At 38.8% G+C, this 17694-nt stretch overlaps 1 protein-coding gene across 2 annotated transcripts in view; it reads left to right on the forward strand.

The window, feature by feature from the left end:
- malrd1 (MAM and LDL receptor class A domain containing 1) overlaps positions 1-17694 on the forward strand; it is a 46498-nt gene that overhangs the window by 17087 nt on the left and 11717 nt on the right. For both annotated transcript variants that reach the window (XM_034862003.1, XM_034862004.1), the window contains exons 14-21: positions 1321-1477; positions 1577-1687; positions 2759-2972; positions 3072-3319; positions 5106-5388; positions 10163-10408; positions 11412-11569; positions 15958-16138. In XM_034862003.1, coding sequence (XP_034717894.1) covers positions 1321-1477; positions 1577-1687; positions 2759-2972; positions 3072-3319; positions 5106-5388; positions 10163-10408; positions 11412-11569; positions 15958-16138 — 1598 coding nt within the window. The remainder of the gene's footprint in view (positions 1-1320; positions 1478-1576; positions 1688-2758; positions 2973-3071; positions 3320-5105; positions 5389-10162; positions 10409-11411; positions 11570-15957; positions 16139-17694) is intronic.

A 17694-nucleotide genomic window follows, 5' to 3' on the forward strand; every position in this document is an offset into this window, starting at 1 on the left:
ACAATGAGTTCGCTGTACTCAAATGGCCTCCACAGTCACCAGATCTCAATCCAATAGAGAATCTTTGGGATGTGGTGGCACATATGGATGTGGAGAGTGACCTTATTGTCCTCATCTAATGGTTGTTTTATAGAGTGGCCAGTGGGAGCAGAAAATGGCATTTTGACCAGTAGATTACTCTTCCCTCAGCCAAAATAACAGACTCACTGTCTTCTTGGGATGTCCCAAAAAATTTATTCAGATTTGTCTCGCAATTTGAGCTCTACAGATTCAAAATTGGTTCTTAGAATTCAAAATTTGTAATGGTATGTGAATCACTTGTTTTGTCCCACCAACAGTCCAAAACCCAAAGATATGTTGTTTACTATCACAGAAGATAAAGACAAAAAGCAGATCTTTGCAATTGAGAGACTGGAACTGGACAATGTTTCTTAAACTAATAATCAGTTCTCAGAATCGTTGTTGATAAATACTTTGTTGATTTACTAATCAAATATTCTACTAACTTAAACAGTTCTGGTTGTCATAACTGAAAGGAAACATGTTTGGAGCGATAAAAATAAGACCTAAGCTGAAAACCTTTTCTTCAAAGACCCTTCCTTCAAAAACATGTTTGCTTATTGGATGTTTGACCTTTACTGTGCAGGATGATGTATTTGCAGAGTTTGACACCAGAAGGCTGTTTTGACATTTGACTGCTCAGGGGAAAATGTTTCTCTGTGATCATTTTAAATATGCAACTTCCACAGGTGTAATTTAAAAAAGATAAGTTCACCTGTTACATGAACAGTGAAGTTCCAGACATCTGATGTCCAGCAAATAAACTATTTTGTAATTTTAACAATATTTAACAAAGTAATTTTATAATAATAATAATAATAGTAATAATAATAATAAGTGACATGTTTTTGTGAAAGAACACAGACACAAATTCACATTCAAAACGTATTGTTTACGTATTGTGAGTATTATACCCATCTGGAAGAGATCTTTACATTTTCAGGAAGCCACTGGAAATAAACTAGGAGAAAGAACCACACAACATTTTAATGGATTTCAAATTGCAAAAAAAGAACAGGGTTTGTTTACCATTACAAAAAAGACATTCTAGAGAAAAAAAACTGTATTTGGAATTGGAAAAGGTGGCACACAATCAAAGCAGTCAGTGTCCAGAGGCCTTCTGTTAGAGCAGTAGTGTTTCACAGAAGGTCACATATAAGAAAGTCAATACAATGCTGCTGCTAAAATTCACTGCTGGACTCACAGGTTGTGGAAATAACTCCTGACGTTGTTCTGTAATTTCTGTCTTTCCTCGGATAGAGGCGGTCCAGAGGGTTGGTATATGTTTGCAGACAGTTCCAACGGTGGCTACGGTCAAACCACTGACCTCCAGACACCTGTTATCTCCTTCACTGGGCCACACTGCACCCTGGTCTTCTGGTACTACATGTGTGGATTCACAGTGGGATCGCTGCAAGTAAGAAGAGTGAAAATACCGTATTCAGTCGGAAAATAATACTCAGTGTAAAGGGTTTTATCAGAAAACTCACATAAATTATTCTCACTCTATTTCCAGGTGCTGTTGAAGTACGAAAACGTCACTCACGAGGTTTGGTCTCAGACTGGTAACCAAGGCAACAAATGGAGAAGAGGAGAAGTGTTTTTGGGGTTATCAAACAACATCCAGGTCTGTAAATTACTTGAAATACTTTTAAATGTGTTATAGTTGTATAACACATTTAAAAGTATTTATTTATTGCGATGTGAATTTAACGTGATAAAAAGGTTCATATCAAATATTTCAATAATGCAATTAATCAATAATAATGCACCAAATATCTGTTTTGCTTTTGCATTGGGTGATATTTGTTCACCACAGAGATTAAGCCTCTTCACTTTCAACATGGACCTTTTTCTATTGGATAAACTGCTGCTTTGTTGGCAGAATAATCACCCGCCATCTCTGAGTGTACCACAAAGAAAATCTTTGATGCAACAACATCTGTTCATTACTAACTTAACTCCTGAACTAAGCACATTTGTGACTTTTTGCAATGTTGGGCTCTCCGTGAGATAAAATAGTGTTTACAGTGAAGAGCCCTTTTGATATAGTGTATATTCCAGTGTAATGATCACTTTTACATTAATAGATGTGCAATTTAGATTATTGACATTTGGTGTAACGGCCAGCCTCTTAGGTGACTGTGCACATCAATGTTAATTTGCCTAATTTTAGTCACGGCAGGCTAAATTAGACACCCAGACTTTATGATCAATGAATTGATTGAGGCTAATTCAGTCTAATGACTCTTAACTTGTGATTTTGACAGTAATCAGAGTTGCAGTCCTTTAATGGGGTCTGCCTGCTGGGGTTATTCCAGGTCAGTGTGACTACACAGACAAAGGTCTTGTGTGAGTGCACGGGAGCAGGCATCTCTTTGACCAAATACCGCGGCCTTTCTACATTTTCATTTGTTTACAGTAATCTTTGTCAGACCGGACAGTCAGATCTGTGCTGATGGTCCAATCTGCAGCTGAAGGGCATTTTTACACCAAGCAGCTATGAGCCTCATTTTAAGAGTCCAAGTACCCTTTTCCTCTTTCCTCTGAGACCGTCATCAACTGACTGCAGAAAAACACTCATTAAAGCAGCATCTATGTTGCAATGCCTTGTCTGATGATATTAACCCTGGCGTTTAAAAAGTATGACAGACAGGGCAGAGTCAACCCTAATAGTAGTTTGTTGTCCTTTTGTCAGGTGATGTTTAGGGCAAAGCGAGGGATCAGCTACATGGGCGATGTGGTGATAGATGATGTCAGCTTCCTGCACTGCTCCCCTCCTCTTCCTTCAGACAGGCCATGTACACCTGAGCAGTACGCCTGTGCTAATGGCCAGTGTATCCTTCAGGACAACCTGTGTGACTTCATCAATCACTGCGGGGACAACTCTGATGAAAACCCCTACATCTGCAGTGAGGCCTCTTCTCATGTCTGACTGATGACACCCTGTGATTCATTTTCAGACAACTGTATAACCTGGATTGATTTCTTCTTTTATTGCTGTCTTTCAGAGGGCTTTAGCGGGAGCTGCAGTTTTGAGTTTGACCTCTGTTCCTGGCGTCAGTGTCGACAGGATGACTTTGATTGGCTGATCAAAGCGGGCAGCACTCCTACAGTTGGCACCGGGCCATCAACTGACCACACCCTGAGAAACCCCTCAGGGCACTACCTGTACCTGGAGGGCTCCTTCCCCCAGGCAGCCGGAGACGCCGCCCGCATATCAGGACCCTTACTGAGCCACAGGAGCTCTCAGTGCAAGGTAAGAAAACTAGACTACAATAAAGGCTGAAGATGATTTTTTACTTCATTCTTGAAATTATGAAACAAGTTGGTAGGGTCATCATTTTAAATGAAACAACTGGAAGAACATGACTAATGAATTGACAATTTAATTTTGCATCAATGCTCACGTGAGAAAATTTAAAATAGACTGAATAAGTTTAAGAAAAACTTATTTTAAAAAAAAAAGTAAAATATTGGCACTCCTGACATGAATGCTGAGACTTATTCTGTGGATCTAATTTGAAAGCTTCCTGCAGTTTCCATTTTAAAGGAAGAAAAAAGTGTATTTCTATTAGTCTCTGTAAGGCATGTTTTATTTGAAGATACTGCATATGGTTATATTAAATAGGTATAAGGTATTTTTATCTAGTGTTCTAAAAACTAACAAGGCTGTAGAAAAAGTGTAAACCTCATGCTGTAGATGCAATTCAGAATATAATTTCCAATCAGGAAAAAACTAAACGTAATGTGACCAATTTACAATTTTGGTCCATTTCACCAGAGATAAATGGCTTCATAAGAAAATGTACAAAAAGAGCTGAATTCAATACTTTTGGTATATTTAAAGTAATCACATTTTAAGTTTTAGTTTGACTTGAAGATATTTAAGTCCAGTGTCTGTCTCTTAAATATGAAGCTAAGGCCAGGAAAGTTTAGCTTAGCATAAGACTGCAACCAGGGGTAAACGACTAGCCTGGCTCTGTCCAATTCTTTCCATGTCATGTCCAACATGTTATATCATGTTGGTTTAATCCATACAAAAACCAACGTGTAAAAACAAGCGGTTTAATAGGGTTAATTTGCTGGGACATTAAATCATAAGAATATGTAACATGTTACTTTTCCCCTCTGATTCCAGTCTTTATGCTCAGCTAAGCAGCTCCTGGCTGTAGCCTCATATTTATCCTATGTAATTATCGGACAGACATGAGAGTGGGATCGATCCTCTCATCTAACTCTAGGCAAGAGAGCAAAACTACTCCTTTAAGCTCGCAGTTGAAAATGTGCTGCCACTAGACAAGCAATTACAATTTGAGTACATGTGCTTGTGCACTTCGTAGTGTGTCAGTGTGTATGTGTGTGCGTCCTCCCAGCTGTCAGCCTGACGCTCTACGGGGAACGATGTCTTGATTGACAGCTGAGTTTGCTCTGCGTTTTGTGTCTGTCTTATCCCACTCCTGACCTGTCAATCAATCACGCAGATAGCAAAAAGGCACCAATTAAACTTAAGGGAGGGCTGTGCAGGGAGAAGTGAGAAGAAAAGAAGGATGGGGCAATCTCTCTCCTGAGATGGAGGGTGTAGTTTTGCAGCTGTAGCTCCATTTAAAGAGAAAACCTATAAAACATGTGACTGCCTCCGTGCTATGTCATGGAGAGACACTTTTTCTCTCCAAGCTTTAATTAGGACAAGGACTGAAAGGAAAGTGCATAGATCTAGGGAATAGATTAAAACTTAATTACCTGTATATGCCCATACTTTTGTTTTCATTCCATATTCTGCCAATTACAATATGTAATACTTTATGCCTGCCACTCAGACTTTGCTCAAACCCAACATTTTGATTGCATACTGTATTCGTCTTCAAATAAGTTGGTGCAAAATCATTTTATATGTAAAATGTCTACATGATAGGATGGGATGTTATGATAGGAATGAGAAGAAATTACAGTGGGAAATGTTTGAAAAGTATCAATCACATCTGCACACTCTAGAAGTCGGTGCCTTATTTTGACATATTTCTTATTTTCTATCGTTTTTTCAGATGCGTTTCTATTTTCACATGTCTGGAGACGGCCTCGGGATCCTCAGTGTGTACATGAAAAGCGAAGGGCAATTTCATCTCTTTCTGAACCTGACAGGAGATCAAGGAAACTATTGGCAGATGAGGGAGATCCCGCTGAGCCACAACAGAGACTTTCAGGTCATGTTTGAGGGCAAGGTGGGCCGAAGTGAAAAGGGTGACATCTGCCTGGATGACATCACTTTTTCTCCAGGGTGTCTGCTCGCCTCCTCAGCTAAAGTAGAAGACAACACTCCTCCTGCAGGTAGAGACTTTACTTTGTCTCCTTTGTTTCATATATGCTTAGATCTTTTACCTCTTCTCCAATCAAACCAAATTCTTGCGAAACTAATGACATTCCCATCAGCCTCAACTGTAGTTTGTGTTTTGTGCTACTTATTAAATGCTAACATGCTAAATCGGAACATTATACCTGCTAAATATTATTCAGCATTAGCACTTAGGTCAAAGCACCAAAGTCTCACAGAGGTACTAACATGGCTTAATATCTGTTTCATGTTCTTCCTTGCCTTGTTTAGAGCTGTTAATGATCTGGGCCGCCCTAAAGCCAAATGAGACACTACAGTATGCATGCACTGTTGCTACATAACAATTGAGACCTTTCGACAACTTTAACACAATGTAAACTCAAAAAAAACATTTCAAAGTAGCAGTTAAGTTCAGTAGACTTTGGTTCAACAAGGCACTGTTAAAAAGTTAAACGCCTGGCTTGTTTGTACTTCAGCAATAATAAAAAGCCAGTTTATCTCTTCCAAGGACCGGAGCCCAGATGAAGGCCAGTGTGTGGCTGGAACATATTTGTTTTTTTATTATTGTTCTTGAAGGAACGAGCTAGTCAATTACCGCTTTTGAATTCCATTGGGACAAGGAGAGGGCTGGGATTGCAGTCTTCTTCTTGACTTTAGTAGATACCTGCACAACTGTATCCCTTTAGGGCTGTTTTCCTGTTTAAAATGTTAAGCATGACTGACACTGTGAGGATAACATGGCTGTGGAGCCCCAAGTGCCACATTACATTATCTTCCTGATTAAGGAAAATCATTGGCGCTTTGTTTAATTTTCTGATCAGAATGTTGTCAGTTTCAGAAATTTATACAATATTTATGTACAAAACTAAATGAAATTTAGCTAGTCTATAGAGCATGACCAGACGCACCTTCAATAAATAAGTAAACAATCTGCAGTTTCTTTCATTAGTGTTTGATTCTGCAGCGTGCAGCGCTGCAAACTGCAGCCATGTAAAGACAAAATGCTGTTTCATTTTGTCAGGAAACTACAGTTATGAAAAAGATCTGTTAACTGCTGAAGGACACACTCAGAAACGCTCTGAAATATTTACTTGACATTCTGATATCCACAGTGTTTGTCACTGACTGAAGCAAGTTTAACCATTGTCTATATTTCGGACTTGAGATCGATTCAGCCATTTAAAGTTCATCTGCATCCCTTACATTTTTTATTGGGGGACCCTTTAAGATGCGTGAGAAAGCAACAAGAGCTGATTTATTACCATTGTTATTGTGGCTATAATTGGGTCTATTCAATTTATTGCCTTAGTCTTGTATTGGATGTCAGTGAAAGACAGAGTTTCTGGATTGTCTGTACTCAGAAAACTGTGTGGTCCTGTTCTCCATGTCTTTTTGAGATGAGCTGGAGGAGGCTCCTGTCCAGTACCAAAAGTGTGATGTGTTTTAAGTGAATAGCTAGACTCCCTCAGAGTCTCCACTTTCTAATGAAGAAATAGGCCCTCTGAAGGGTGTTGACAGTGTACGCTGTGGATTATCCAGAGCAATGGGGCACTGTGTTTGGAAAAAGACGTTGCTGTTACAACTGTTTCACCTCTGCTGTATTGGAGTGGAGGCAGACTTTACAGATCTTATATTTTATGAATGTAGCTACTGTACAACCCTATCCTCTAGACTGACTCGAAAGTTGTGCACCAGCATGAACAAGCTTATTATATTAGATATTCTGTAAGGGATCTAGCTTAAGCAAAGGCGCTGGCAGTATCTGTCATACGGAAGTGTATATAATAAACTTTGTTAAGAAATATTGCGAAGGAAAAAGGGCTGAAGAAGTGTTTATTTGCAAAACTTGACAGGTGCATTTTGAATACAAATACAAAAATAGAGCAAATAAAGTGTGATGTAAGTCGAAAGGGATGTGAGTCTGGGTGACAGTAGAGGGATTTCTTGAAGATTAAGACAGGGAGTAACACCACTGCCCTGACAGTTCATCCCATCGTGAAGAGAGCCAGGCGAGAGAAGAGTATTTTCTCTCACTGCTCCCTTTTGCTGCTGCAGGCTGCACAGAACGTACAGTAATACTGATGTGACCAAAGACAGCAGGAACTGTAATTATACTGAAACGCCTCAGGGGCCTTTTCCTCCACCGCTTCATTTTATATCATATTACACGATGGAGTACCGAGACACACTGCATGCACCCCCATCATGTGTCCTTTTATGGCTGGGAATTTTATCTTGGCTTTAACAAGACATTGTAGAATATCTGCAAACTATTTTATAATTATGTGTTGTCAAGTAAGTAAGCTTATTTGTATAGCACCTTTCACAGATAAAATTTACATAGTGCTTCACAATAAAATCTGATACAATACAACAAATAAAATACAAAAACGTTTAAATACAAAATAGAAAACACAACAAAACCATAAAAACCCCTCGACTAACTATAAAGCTGCTTAAACACCAGAGTCTTCAATTGCTTTATAAAAGACTCGACAGGATTCGCACAACGCAAGGCATTCCAGAAACTAGGAGCCACTGCTTGGAGTGATTGATTCCCCTCTAATTTTAAAATGAGTGTGTGGGACCATTAAAACACAGTCTAAACACAGGCTTAACACATTTAGAGACTAAGATGTACGGGTGTATGCCACCTGCATGGAATAATGAAAAGAATATACTGCAACATTTTACATATAGCATTTGAGCAAATCAGAAACATGATTCCAAATTTAACATTATACCATTTTTTTGCTTTAGCAGCATTGGACTTGATAAACTAGGCAGCAGATTTATGTAGTTATTGAACTATGAAATGGATGAGAAAATGGATTCGGTATGGGTGTCTATGGGTTCACTAGAGGAGAAATAGAAAGATATCCATCATGCTCACGATGGACACATTATTAGCTACACCTGTTCAATCTAATGCAGTCCAATCCAACCATCTACCTTTACGTAGCTCATAATGTTCAGTCTTTGATGATGAATCATGACTTTATAAATGAGTTAAAGATGTTGTACTGTGGACTACATTACATTCAGAGGTGTTTCTAATTTAGTTTTTACCTTCTCTATTTACATACATAAAACGTGCAGAATATTAGAAACACCTCTGAATATAATGCAGTCACACAACCACTATGACCTCAATGCTAAATTGTATAATTGAATTAACACCTTCATGGGTGAAAATCATTAAAAGGAAACATAAGAGTTCAACAACGACAACAATAGAATGGATCACATCATGCCACCTTTGGTTGGCATTATTTGACAACTTTCTTTTGACTCCAGAGATATAAATTCATTAAAAAGTTGATCTGGAGCAACATCTTTGCACCAGGGGGCAGTGTTCTATACCGACATAATGTATATCAGGACAGTAGGTCCAGTGGATCCCTGGTCTGAAGTTCACTTCACACACATCATTGCAGTGCCCTAAAGTTATAACAAGATATGTACTGCAATTCATGAGGACACACAAGTGCAGTCAGATGCTGTAGTAACAGGTGAAGGACTGCACATTATTGGCTTTAACAAGTTTTCTCTTAAATTGGTCCGCCAGTATGCTCCACATCAGGTGGTAAGGCAGCCTGGCTTCACAGTTGGGAGCCATGGCTTCCTGGCTCCCTATGTGTCTTTGTTGGGGCGTTTTGCTTCTGGTCCTGTGCATCTGAAGAGGAACAAAGGATTAGGAGGGACTTATACCCCCTTTTCTCCTTCACTTAAAGGCACCACCCCTGTTCACCACACCTCATCTCCCTTCCTAACAATCCCCAAAAGCAAGCACTAACCCCACTGGAATGCCCGATGCAAAAAGAAGCAGATTAGATTAGATTAAAACCCTGCAGCACCGCCACCCTATGATACATTGATTTGGGCTTGTAGCCCAATGCTCCCTTGTCTTCCTAAGCTTCTTAAAGACACCTCTTGGGGTTCTCTTAAATTTGTTGAAGCACAATTTCTTATTGTATTCCAATTTGCAAAGGGTTACTTTGACATTTTGAGAACTATGCCATTTAGCTTTTTTTATTGAGAACTAAATTAGATGAGATGTTTGTTGCCAATCTTCAGTTAACACAGACAATTTGAAGGTATGGCCGGCATATGGTTATATTAGCTTAGCATAAAGACTGAAAACAGTTGGAAGTAGCTTGTCGTGCTCCGTCTAATGGCAACAAAAACATCTACCAGCACCTCTAAAGCTCACTGACCAACACGTCATATCTTGTCATACAAAAACCAAAGCGTAAAGCAACATGTTGCAGTTTCACATTTGATTTTGTGCCGGACTGTTACTTGGCCAGAAGCAGAAACTTCCTGAAGTCTTTGTTTTGATTTGACAGATAAAACATATAATATACTGATTAGTGAGCTTAAGATGTGCGGGTAGGTAGCTTTTCTTACCTGTGAACAGAGCAGGCTAGCTGGTTCACCCTGCTTTTGAGTCTTTATGCTTAGCTAAGCTAATGGGCTGCAGCAGCTTGATATTTACCATGCAGACATGCAAGTCTAATCAGTCCTTTCATCTGTATTTCAGTGGGAAAATTAATAGGTGTATTTACCTCCTCACAATCTTAACCTTCGACCCCCAGGTCTCGCCATACAATAAAACGTTAGCCTTCTCGCTAGACACAATGGTAACATACCTTATCTTTGATGCTCGAACTTTACATATAAGAACATTCACAGCTAAATACTGACGTTGGGAAACAAACACAGGGAGTCTGAATGATATGATTTACTATATTTACCATTTTGTTCCAGGCTCCTGTCCTTCAGATTTGCTCCCTTGTGAAAATGGCGGATGTTTTACTCAGGATCAGAGCTGTGACTTCACAGATGACTGTGGAGATGGCACAGATGAAAAGGATTGTGGGACTTCCTGCTCCTTTGAGAACGGGCGCTGTGGCTGGAGGAGCTCCCTGGCCGATAATTTTGATTGGACACTAGGGACCGGATCTGTGAACAGCATACGGCCTCCATATGATCACACGTTAATGGATGAAAGCGGTATGTGTTCACAATTTTGTGAGTCACTCATGCACATGTAAACAGTCAACTTTTTTGAAAGTTGTGAAATGTTGTTAACTGTCATTTCTTATTAAAAGAATCAAGTCACTTACTCTTCTAGCCTCACTTCTGGCTGGTTTTGTATAATCACTATGAGCTGACTTTCAAATGTTCACCTGTTGAACCCAAAATGCTGCGATAGCTCTCCAGTCTTAAATGTTTAATTAATGACTAAATCAATAAGCTTCTTCACGGTATGTAAATAGCAGGTGAGCCTTCAGGTGATTGCTGCAGGGGTTTTAGCACAGTAATTCCATTATATTGTGTGCATGGTAAAATGTGAATAAACCCATGTGCACATGAATAAACAAACCTGTAGCCTAGATTTGCACACACCGTTAATGGAGGGGCTTTTCCTAAACATCTTAAAAGTAATACAACTTTGATATGGCTTTGTGAGAGTGAACAGTTAGGCTTATCTAAATGAGATCTTATTAAAAGCAAAACCCTGGATTACATGCACACCTCATTTGATGTGAATAATGCTTTTGTGTGACAATCCAGAGCATGAAGGGCAGGCTCCACCATGCTAACTATGAAAACTACTACATAGAGAGATAGTTACTGAATGTAAATACATTAAATGGCTATTGCTGAAAATTGCAGGCCATAATTATCAAAAACAATGTATTAGTTCATGAAGATCTGAATGATTCTAACTGTAAAATGTAGGTTTGTTTGGTTTATAATGTTCAGTAGTAAAAGTTATAACGATAAAAAGTTCCAAGATCCGCGGTTGTCGGAAGGCGGTGAGATATTGTTGGATGTGTCAGAGATTACTCTGCAACCCCTAGCCCTTGCCCTCCTGCCACACTCTTCATGATCTTGCTGTAATTTGTCTCTGGCTGTGAGAGCTGCTCGCATACACAGTTGGTTGTCAATTTCTCTTTGCCCCATCTTACTCATCACCGCTTTCTTCATTCTTTTTTTCTTCTTTCTTCAGGTCATTTCATCTTGCTGGAAGCCACACCAATTGGACTCAAAGGCGATAAGGCTCATATTAGGAGCTCTGTTTGGAAAGAATCGAGCGTCATCTGTAAACTCTCCTTCTGGTACCACATTTCCCACAAGGCCTCAGGAACAATCCGCCTGTTGATCAAGGTAAACCTTCTGCCGCAGTGTGTTTGGACTCTGATATTGGTTTACACAATCACGATAAAAAATGACTAATCTAACTAAATAAAACAAACCCTGTAGACACATCGCTTTCCTTCAAGTGTGGTAACTATGCTTGCACTCGGTTAAGGGTTAAGTCTGATTATATTAAATCATGTTAATGTAGATCGGAATCACATGATATGAGTGCAGCTGTCTAGTGGTGTCAGTAATTTGGTAAAAAATAGAGGTGTCGCTGTCAATCCCTCTGCCAGTTTTTTGAGGGGTTAAGCTGAGTCATGGGGGTCACGGTCACCCTTCAGCCCAGAGCGGCCCCACTCCACCATCTGGGCACACGCCAGCCCTGCCAGTTCTCAAGGTTTCTGGCTTGTTAAGTATTTGGCCATGTAGTTAGTTTATGCTTGGTTGACTTTCAGGGATTAGATTTTCTGCCATTGAAATTCTGCTGTGATTTACTGTGTTTCCATCCTGGGCACTCTACAGTCTCAACTTCTTTTAACTTTGCTAGCTACGACTCAAGGTCAAGGTGCAGAAGTTGTGCAGAATCATTCTTCAATGTGTGATTGTGTGTGCGAGTGTGCAGATTTGTCTCGCATACATACGCGCAGCACGTCCATGGTTGTTACTGTGTCCTTGTCTGCTCTGCAGAAACCATTTTATGCAATTTGCAATACATGTCAGCAAATTTTCATGTAAATTGTTTTTTTTCCCTCTTCAAACAGCAAGAATGTGTATCCTGCCTTGCAAAATTCACCAATACTGTACCATGCTGCAGTCCTAGAGGCAACAGAACTCATGATGGGTCTTTTTTTTAGAAGAGAAAATCTAACTTATTTAGTGGATAAAAGCTCCATCAGCCCTTTAAATGTTTCTGAAAGAGAAAGTGTTTTTAATTGTCAACAAATGCCATGAAAAGGCCAAAACCGACCATGAATTGATCCCTGTTGTGATTGGTCAACCAAATTCTAACAAGCCACTGACTGGGCTGTGCTTGCTCACAGCTCCACTGGGCAGCACATTGAAATACTGGGCTGGCTTTCTCAATCAATGATTAATTCATTGAAGAATTTCTAACAGGAATGTGGGCGAGCCGTTTTCAGGCAGTTGAGAAAAAGTGCTGTCTGTGGGTGTGAAATGTGTTTTTTTTGTTCTTTAAACATTTACGTACAATAAACTATATAACACACTAAAAGATGTAAAAAAGCACGATAGGTGCTCTTTAAAACAATAAAGCATTTTCATAGCCTCGATGTTGCCTTAAGTCAAAACTGCTATATAAAGAATAACATGAATACACATTTTCACACTCTGCAAACATCAAAGTGTTAATACAGTATGATCCATCTTTAAAGGTTGGTTGGAGAACAATGGCAGTTATGGTAATGTCGCTGAAGACTTTTTAATGGCCAGAGGCACAGAGTGGGAGGGAGGGGATTAAATGTACCTGGCAAGTGTTTCCCTCTGTGAAGTCTCATAAGGGGCTCACCAGTCCTGTCTACAATATTTATATCACCAAGCCTTTGAACTGCTTGAGTCGTTATTCATCACACAGTCCTCGGCAGTGAGGGGACAGGACATGGCAGGGTTTTGGAATGAACCAGGAGGGTGGTGCTGCAAACAATTTAAAGAACACTGTGTGTGAGGTCTGCATGCAGTCTGATAATAATACGCAATTTTAATGTATGCATAAAAAATATGCAACACTGCATGTGATACAAAGAGATCCACCAGATGTTTAGAATGTATGAGACTAGAGTTGCTCCCAAAAAGACAGAAGCACCTCTTCTGTTTAATGGTTTTGGTTAGGGTCGGGCAATATGATTTTTTTTAATGACTATTATTGTTTAATTTTTATATATTTCTTTTGTTCATTCTTAGTTGGACAAATAAGTTGAAGTTATTGAATGGGTTCTTGATTCAAAGTGTAGTTGTAATACATTTTTATTAAAAAAAATAAAAAAAATGTGCATGCACTCAGAACTGAAGGTGAGCCGACAGCCTGCCAGCGGTTTCACACAATAAAAAAGCCATGAATACAAATTGGATTTCAGCTTAGTGGGGATCTAACATTTTCAATAAAATAGGCAAAAATGTTTTAAAATAAGCATTTTATTTTAATTGCAACTATCTTTGTTCCTTTTTGACCCCTTGACTGTCACCAGGGGGTAATAAAAAAGGTATACGTAGGTATATCCACTTTCTTTTGAGCAAATTTTTGGGCTGCATTGCCTGGACTACGCGCTGAGGAAATTAACCTTCACTTTTATCAAATAAACGCCTCGACTGAAATGCCACTGAGACATTAGATGTGAGCTACATATGCCAGTATCACAGACTTGTCTGTCACTCCAAGGCTACTTTTATGGATTGAGCTTGTGCTCCATGACATAAATCTGGATAAATCCTGCTGTAATGCTGCCTGTTAATCTATGCTCTACTCTCACAGTAACAAGATTATTTCAAGCCAGGGCTGCACTGGCGTAAAGCAGAAGAGACAGCCTGTGCATTCCTCACCCTAGGGTGCATATTAATAGGCCTTCAAACTGCAGAGCAGGATGTGACATTGCTTGTCCTAGGGTTTTAAGTATATCAGAACAGGTCTCTTTTACTGCAGTCAAACACCTGGCCCCATCGTGCGACTGTACAGTAAGTCTGAAGTCTTATATCGTTAGAAGGTATACTGTGTCCTGTTTACCTGCTCATCTGCAGTGCCGAAAAACGTTTTACACTTCTGAGATTGATTTTAATTGTGACACTGCCCTAAAACTGAATTAAAGACCATGCAGTTATTCTGTCACCTTTCAAAACGTCCAGAGGACAAGGAAGCTATTATGAATAATTGCAGAGTTAAAAAAGTCTTAATATGAGACTCATGAACTTCAGTAGGATGGGTATTTAATTATAGTGTCCTCTATTAAACACTCTGTGGTTTTACACGGCGGCGCTTCTTTCTATTGACCTGAAGCTGAAGTAGATTTTAAAATCCTTCTAATCAGCTCAAGCGATAAACAAGATAAAACGTTTGTGAGTGTGTGTGTTTCCACAAAATGTATAGGTAATTCAAATGCAAGTCGCAGTAAGGCCCTTTCCATCTATATACTTCCTCTTTAGCTGTCAGGTTGCTTTAGGAATCATGTGGTGATGCATCCGGCTTGCTTCTGGTTTACACGCAAAAGATAAGGATCAAACTGCAGTAAATAGGGCATTTGTTTTGGGACTGTTTTCTGTGGATAAGTACACATTTGGTGCATAAGTGAGGATTTATGGCAGCAGGAACATGTACTGTATGTTGGATCGATTCAGAATAATTAACAGTGCCTGTGTTCAGGGTAATGAAAAAACATGTTCCACAGTGCAACAGTGTGGATCGTTGATGTGGTTTAGTAGTTTCTGGACAACAATGGAGCTCTACGGCACAGAGGAATAAGATCAGGAGTTGGCTACACAGCTAATACCTGTTAGTGGGATCAATTCATTGTTAGGTTTTGGTCTTTTCATAAGAGTTGTTGACAATAAAAAACTGATAGAATATCTAACTGTATTTGACTGTAGCCAGTGCTGCAGAGAGGCTGATTTTGTTGTCACAATGTGTTTGCAGGTCAATCTTCCTTTTATTCTTTTTAAAAAAAAGTATTTGTCTGAATTGTCTCAAATTCAATGTTCCGTGTTTAAATCTGAGACAATTAATATTACATATAACTTGAATTTTTGTTTTAATTGAATGATGAAAATAGAGAACAATTTCTACTGCTGTACCAATAACTGTACTAGTTTTTCATATTCTTGACTTTTTAATGTGACTTTGTAAATGTCTCAATCATGCCCTTGACACAGCATAAGAAACCGCCGGTGAGATGCTGGCTCGTAACAACATACTGTAAATCCTCTAAACCTCTGTCATGTCCCATTCATTGTTTCAAAGCTGCATTAGTCATGATTTAGTTCCCAGCTTGTACCATGGGAAAAGACAGAGAGGACTTACAGAGGAATACATATCGGTCTTTTAATATGTTCCACATGTGGCATGAGAGAAATCCATTACCATAACTCAGGCTGAGCAGGCTTTCATTCTGAATAGCAGGTCGCCAGGCAGGGGAACTTATTACTAAAATGTTATGCTGATGACACTTTGAAGGCTTGTATGGTATTCACAGTTTTTTCAGCAGTCTGCCCAAAAGTTAATTTTAGCTTATTTTAAAGTGATTCACCCTTAACCTAAGACATATTGATACACAAAGTTTGACAAATATGTTTCTGATAATAATCACCGCTGTAGCCTTGAGTCCACTTTGTCTTACAAAATGATTACAGTTGACGTATCCAAAAAATGGTACCACATGCTCATCCTCTGTCAACGCTGCTCTTCTCCACAGACGGAGAATGGTTTGTGGGAGGTGTGGAACAAAACTGGGCATCAAGGGCATAAATGGAACCGAGCGGAGATCCCTCTGAGGAAGCTGAGGAACTTTGAATTGATATTCGAGGGCATCCGCTCAAGGGACATGAGTGGAGGGGCTGCCCTGGATGACCTGGAGTTCATAGACTGTGCCCCAAGTAGGTGATATGAACAGCACACACAATTTGTAAGCAGTGTAAATGTTCCCTGTCTATCATAAAAAGATAAATAAATAAAAATAACTGCCACTGCAACCAACACTAGACTACACAAAAATCATTTGATAGTATAATTAACTGTACAAAAAATTAGTTAGTAATGGTAATTTGCTCTCTAAAGAAATACTTTAACATTTCACAAAATTGGGGATTTTTAACAGAGTTAAGAATTAGGTGAAAAGATCAATACCACTTATATATTTAGCCTAGCCTATAATAAGCCCATAAAGAATGGAAATTTGGGGAACAGCTAGCCTGGCTCTGTCTGAAAGTCCAAAAGTGTCTGTTTAGCGACCCTAACCAACCAGCTGGCTCTAGTTTTAAACTTAGTTTACAGATATTAGAGTGGTATCGATATTTTCATCTATTGTTCTTGAGGGGGAAAAAAGTTTCTTAAAATTGTAAAATTCTCACCACCTGGTAAAGTCTCTGCACACATATTAAGGTCACTTTGTGCAGAGTAGCAATACAAATCTCACATCTGGTTTCTCTAATTTAAAAAATAAAAATCAAGTTTTACTGAACTTTAGATTGTTTGAGAAAAAAATATTCATGCTTAAGACTCATTTACAGTATTGTCAGTCAGTTTTTTATACCAGTACATATCTAACTTCATTTTTCTTACTTATCTTTACACTTTTCTTTGAAAGTTACTGAATTACCTGACAATTGACTGAATAAAACGTCAAAAGTCCACTAACTATTGATGGAGAAAAATATACACTTACTTTTACAATTACTTATTTAAGCAGTTTAGTTGAATAAGAAATCTAACCTGAAATTCATAAAAAGTTTCCGGCAATATTACATAATGTGGACTAAATCCCATTCACCCTTGCTATCTTCTGTCCTTAAAGTATTCTCCCAATAATTGCAAGGGAGATTTTTTTTTGTTTTATAGTATATGGTATGAAATTGTGATGCCAATGGCACTGTGAACAGAGAAAGAAAAGAAGAGTTAGTGTGTCATAGAGAGAGAGATTTTATTGTGGGACGACTGTTGCTGACAGACGTGCGAGACAGATGTTACACATTAAACAGGACACTGTTTGGAATGTTTCTGCCAAGTCCCTCTGCTACACAGAGATCCAAACACACTGACATAGAGACGGACAAACAGAGACATAGATCAAAACGACTGAGAGATGTGCATGCAAGGTCCAAACTGTCACTTACAAACTACGGGGATCAAATTGAAATGCATGCTTATATGGATTTTAAGTGTATTCTATGATGGTATTAACGCTGATACCATTTTTTGGTTCCTGATACCGATTCAGATACCATATACTGTATTATGTTTTAACACCTTTTATTACACTATCCCTCTATGAATGCGATATGATTTAAATCTTTGTTGATACTCAGGCTTTTTTGTGAAACATGAAAAAACACAAACAATGAGCTTTGTTTTATTATCCACTTCAACAGTCAGTCATTACAGAAAAAAACATATATGTCCTACTTTAAAGTAGATTCTCTTCAGGGCTAAACTA

The sequence above is a fragment of the Etheostoma cragini genome, chromosome 22 (genome assembly GCF_013103735.1).
Source record: "Etheostoma cragini isolate CJK2018 chromosome 22, CSU_Ecrag_1.0, whole genome shotgun sequence".
NCBI classification, from domain to species: Eukaryota; Metazoa; Chordata; class Actinopteri; order Perciformes; family Percidae; genus Etheostoma; species Etheostoma cragini.